The sequence below is a fragment of the Solanum tuberosum genome, unplaced genomic scaffold (assembly GCF_000226075.1).
Source record: "Solanum tuberosum cultivar DM 1-3 516 R44 unplaced genomic scaffold, SolTub_3.0 scf00185, whole genome shotgun sequence".
In the NCBI taxonomy this organism is placed as follows: Eukaryota; Viridiplantae; Streptophyta; class Magnoliopsida; order Solanales; family Solanaceae; genus Solanum; species Solanum tuberosum.
The window spans coordinates 930,760-936,825 of NW_006239122.1; the positions used below are offsets into that span (position 1 = coordinate 930,760).

The window sequence follows — 6,066 nt, forward strand, 5'->3', positions numbered from 1 at the left end:
CTGACCGTGTGCTTCTACCTCGTGTGCCTCCGATAATGGAGCACTTCCAACGGGACGGGCTTCATGATTTTTCATTAAAAAGTCATTATGTTGCTCAGCCACCAGAAGACATGAGATTAATTTAGAGTATTTTTAAAACCTTTTTCACGGTATTGCTGTTGTAATATCATATTGGAGGCATGGAAAGTAGTTAGTGTCTTTTCCAACATGTCCTCATCTTTTATAACTTTCCCACATAATTTTAATTGGGAAGTGATTCAAAATACAACAAAGTTATACTCAATTACGGTTTTATAATCTTGAAGTCGTAAGTGCATCCACTCGTAACGAGCCATTGGCAATACCGTTGCCTTGAGGTGGTCATACCTCCCTTTCAAACCTACCCACAATTCAAGTGGATCTTTCACTGTTAAGTATTCAACCTTCGGGTTTTCATTAAGATGATGACGCAGGAAAATTATAGCTTTCGCTTTATCCTGACTTAATGTGTTATTTCCTTCGATTATACTATCACCAAGACCCTTAGCGGTAAAGTGAATATCAGCATCAAGTACCCATGACAAATAGTTCTTTCCAGAAATGTCAAGTGCCACAAACTCAAGCTTTGACAAATTCGACATGATGAAAACTATCATAAAATAGTTGAGTTAATAACATGATGTTGATTTCTTTATAATAAAAGATAAATTAATGTATCAATGATTAGGAATTAGTATAAATATATTATATGCATTAACACGGAATGTTACAAAAACATGTAAACTCATAAAGTATGAAACGGTAAATTTAATATATATTCTAATTATTTTACAATATTTATTACTAGTTTCAATTGTTATTTAACTCCAAAGGTTTGTAAGATTTTTAAGTCATATTTAACATAATACTATTATTCTTTATGACACACAATTACTTATCATAAATGAGAGAATTACTACTTTCAAGTATTTTAACTAGCATGCTATCATATTACTTAGTAATTAATTTAGAATTATAAGTTAGTAGCAAATAAATAATATAAATCTTAAATGCATTGAGTAAAGTATCATAATAATAGTTAAAGAAAGTTATGTATGGAGTAATTAAATTGCAAATCAAAGACTTATGTAAGTCCTATTCAAGATGTTATAAACATATAAATGTATACCTGCCTCAGAAAGAAAATTGGTTAACTTTTAGGAAAAAAGATAATTCTGAATTAAGTAGGTCTTAATTGGTTAGAGACTCGTGCTGATAACGTGTTGTGAAATATTAGCAATATAAAATAATATAAGACAATAAATATATAGACAAGATATATGGGAGATAATGCTTTCTTATTTCTTTCTTCTGTACTTTTCGACTGTATCTTTTAAAAAATAATCATCGCTATTTATAGTACAAAATGTCTTTGAAAGTTACATGAATTAAATAGAGTTCATTTATTTTGTACATGAACTTCACAAAAGAGTTACGAAAGACATCCACATTAATGCATTTATAACAGTAGGTACATTTTTGTTGTTTTATTACCAATTGATAAAAAATATTTATATAGTGTGTTTATACCAAGTTAATAAATAAAAGAGACCTGCCTTAAATACACACATTATCATTATTTACCAAAGCCATATATGAGAATTACACTAGCTTCTGTTAAGGGCAAACTACATAAATCCAACTAGTTTAGGTTCTAATTACTAAGATTCCTGATAGTTTCAAATATTACTTCATCTACCATATTTTATGCTTAGGATACACGAGTTGGAATCTGTGAGATATATGTATCTGCCGAATTTTAAAACTGAGATACATATTTTATTTGTTTAGATTAATTGGTTGTAATTGATTTCCTTGATTAGAGAAGTAAATGAAGATTTTCAGAATACATGAACAATTAATTTTGAAAATTTAAATTAATCAAATCCCTTAATATAAGGCGGAAATCAAGGAGTGTATCTATGTTTAATTAACTTCATTTTATTATTCTTTGAAATAATAAATTCATTAATATTATTAATAAAGGACAACAAAAAACATGTATATCTTAATCACGTAATTTGATTAATTTTATTTTATCACTCTTAAATAATAAATCCATTAATTTGATGTATCTATTATCAATATATGATGTATCCAACCAACTAAACACTTAGATACATTAGCATCATATATGTACATCCATATGTATCATAGAAGTATCTAGATTTATTTAGTGTATTTGTCATATGTGTCTAGTATTAATTTCATGTATCTATTTATATGATCTAATTTTACTTTTCATGTATATTTTATATGTATCTAGTGTTAATTTGATGTATCAAGTATCAATTTCATACATTATATTCAAAAACATGTATCTCGGAGACATAATAAGCATATACATATAATTATGTGTATCTAAATATGAAATGTAACTAAAACGCACAAAGAAAGAAACAAATCACAATGGTAGAGTATTTGTTTATCATTAATCCAAAAAAAAGAAAAAAATCAAAACTCTTCCCTTTTTAGCATCTAATTTTTTTTTAATCATAGATACATATAATCTTAAGTCAGATACATGAATTCTTAACTAGATACATGTACACATGATGTGTATCCAAAATTGTTGCATATCTAATGGTGTATTTGTTCTGTTAATTAAAATTTGATGTAATTCTTCTATCTTGATTGAGTCATTCCTATACTTAGATCTATTCTCGGCTTGAATGTTGATGGATGAAGAGTTGGTCCCTGCAATGATAAATTCATGAGTAAAAATAAACAAATAAAAGTTGTCTGATTTAGTATAATATTGTTAATGTGTAGTACCTTTAACAAGAATCATCCGATTTTGACAATTGACGCATTGGAGTGTTTGAGAAACAACAAAATCAAAAAATATAAAACCTAATTTGTAAAACTTTTTAAAATTGAACTTAAGAACATTATGAATTTTAACTCAGATACAAAACCAAGATACATGAGAATAATAAAACAATAGAAACAAACCTATATGTAAAATACTGATTTGAACATGCAAAGATGTATTGAGAGGATGAAGGAATAAAGAAGAAGAAGATGAAGAAAGAAAGTGGGTGGGTGGACATGGGGGTGAGGAACGACGGCTAATGGGAATAGAAAAAAATTGACTTGTTAATGACCATTAATTAAAGAGTTTAAATTTGAGATAATTATCCAATACCATATTTAAGAGATTTGTGTATCTGATTAATTTTTTTAAAATATATGGTATAAATATTAAAAGTGGTAATATGTGTAATTATTTTAACCTAGAGGTAAATATAATATATATGGTAGTGATGTATGTGTGGTTATGTAGTTTCTTCCTTCTCTTATCATTTTTGTTTTTAGAAGGGAAAAGACATAAGTTCCCCCCTGAATTTGTCCTGAAAAGTCAACTACACGCTTAAACTAATGTGATGACCTATTACACATCTAATCTTATTTAAAGTGATATTAATACCCCCTTAGAAGGTGACATGACACATAAAGTGTCTTCACCTTCCTTAAAATGCGTGAGAAAAAGAAAATTTATGTTAAAATGACAAGTTTAAACACATGGCACTATTTTATTGGTCATTATACAATTAAGTATTATAATTTCTAATTTATTAATTATGTATTTTTTTTCTTTTTTTTCTTTTTATTGGTGACCCCAATTTCTATAAAGCTTTTATCTTTTTAATGTTTTTTCTAAAAAGTTCTTTTTCTTTACAAATTCTTTGTCATCATTGATGATTTCTACAAATATCCATCACTCTATCTTAAAAAGGAATTCTAAAAAGAAGTAAAAAATAGTAGGAAGGATGTTGATTTCTATCGAGAAGTTAATAATTTTAACTTAAGGTTCATGATTTTTATTCGAACTCGCCGGAGGATTCACCGGAGAAGAACACCGGAAAAAAATATGAGAAAGATAATGGCTTCTATTGAAAATCTTATGACATTTATGCATAAAATTCATGATTCATTGCCTACATTTTTCAAAAATTCATGGAAGAAAATAATTTTCTATCTTTGTCTTCTTTATTCTCGCCAGAGCACCACTCACAACCATCACACTGTTATTTTTGTCTCAAACCATTAATAGCATATTTGATTTTACACACAAAGAATACTAACGAAATGCTTGATTTTCACCCATAATTATCAAGATTTGAAAAGAACTTTTACAGATCTAAAAGTTCTTATTTGTTTCGCCAGCAACAATGGTGTTGCCCATCGCTTGCCACCGCCAACATCACTAAACTTCATAATCGTCTTATTGTCTCATGTTCTCTATTAAAATTTCTTGTTTTCCCTTCAATTTATGAATAATGAAGAAGAAAGAAAAAATTGAATTTAAGAAGAAATGTAAGGTGAGATGAAGAAGAAAACCTAGGTTTCTACTTTTTTGCAAGAGTCTAAGAAAATATTAAGCAAAAATGGTTTTAAAAAATTAAAATAATCTTATATATGTGTCAAAACGCGTGTATAACACATTTTCACACAAAAACTGGTATTGTCTTCGAAAGGGGGTATTAATTGTTAGCTCCTTGTAATCAAGAAGTATTAATAATGAAAACATTTAACTGACTTACTGCCTATTGCAGGAAAAGAAAGAGAACCAAGTCACGCACACAAACGCCCAAGGAAAGGAATCTGCTGACATAGTCAAGCACACAACAAAGGAAAGGGATTATCTGTTTAAATCAATCAAGACAAGCTTGCACATATCAAAATACATTTACAAGGAAACAAGAACAGCGAACAAAGTAGATATTCACTCAATCAATCTAGGAGTACAATACACAACTTCCCTTGAACTTATATTGTAATCTTCTTTCATCTTTCATAAAGCTTAGTACACGAGAGTGAACAATTGTAAAACAAAAAGAGAAGGAAAGATTCTGACTGTAGGTTATACAAGTAGAGGTAGTGTCGACATAGAAGCTCTGATTTGCATATTAGACAGTACTTGAAGATTACACTTTCTGTACAACCAGGTTCACATCAATCTCTAAAGGAAACCTTTGAAACCCAAGGGGACTGGACTAAGCACCACATCGGTGATCTGAGCCAGTATAAAATATTTTGTGTCAATATACTTTTTGCATCTTATCGTGTTTTATACTGTTGAACTAACTTGCAGGTGAGTCGACTACTCCTCATAGGAAGTCGACTAAAAGAATTTTTAATTCACCCCCCCCCCTCTTGACTTTCAATTGGTATCAGAGCAGGTCTCACTTTTAAGTGTTTAGCCACACATGAGCAAATATCCAATGGCACACTATCAAATTCCTGGCGCTCTACTTCAAGATGGACACTCTTCACATCGACCACCATATTTCAATGGACAACATTACTCTCACTGGAAAGACAGGTTCAGAATCTTTGTCTCTTTTAATGATCATCAAGCATGGATAGTGATCAAGAAGGGCCCAAAGCCTATTCCTGGATTGACTGAACAAGATGGCACTAAAAAGCCATTTGACCATGAATCATTCGATATCACTTAGGAACAACGAGAGGTAATTCAAACTAATTCTAAAGCTATAAGTTTGTTATATTGTGCAGTGAGTGGAGCCGAATATGACAAGATATCAACATGTGAAACTGCGAAAGAAATGTGGGACAAGCTTGAAGTGACTTATGAAGGAACCACTAAAGTAAAGGAAGCTCGGATCAGTTCACCTGTGAATGAATATGAATTGTTCAAAATGGCCGAAGATGAAAATGTTGAATCCATGTTCTCAAGATTCAGTAAAATTGTCTGCGAACTCAAATTACTTGGAATGGTGTATTCAAATGCACTACAAGTCAGGAAACTCGTTAGAAGTCTTCCCAAGGCTTGGGAAACCAAAGCTGTCATTCTTGAAGATGGAGATCTGCAGAAAATGACTTACGATGAACTTCGAGGTAACTTAATGGCCTATGAACAGAATCATATCAACAGGTACAACAAAGAGGATAAAAAAATACGGTGGCATTCACAGCAGAGACATCTGAAGTTGAAGAAGAAGTTGATGAAAATGAAGATGAAGGAATGGCACTCATAAATCGAGAAGTGAGACAAATGCTTAGACAAAGACCTCAACAGGA

General features: G+C 30.4%; 1 protein-coding gene across 1 annotated transcript; it reads right to left on the minus strand.

Moving 5' to 3' along the window:
* Window positions 1–257: 257 nt before the first annotated feature.
* On the minus strand, window positions 258–620 carry LOC107062099 (uncharacterized). Its single transcript, XM_015312330.1, has one exon. It carries the CDS (start codon window positions 618–620, stop codon window positions 258–260), a length of 363 nt encoding a protein of 120 aa, XP_015167816.1.
* Window positions 621–6,066: the final 5,446 nt, after the last annotated feature.

Bases quoted from the DNA above. Each gene is read 5' to 3' on its own strand.
- LOC107062099 (XM_015312330.1), bottom strand. From the start codon at position 620: ATGTCGAATTTGTCAAAGCTTGAGTTTGTGGCACTTGACATTTCTGGA.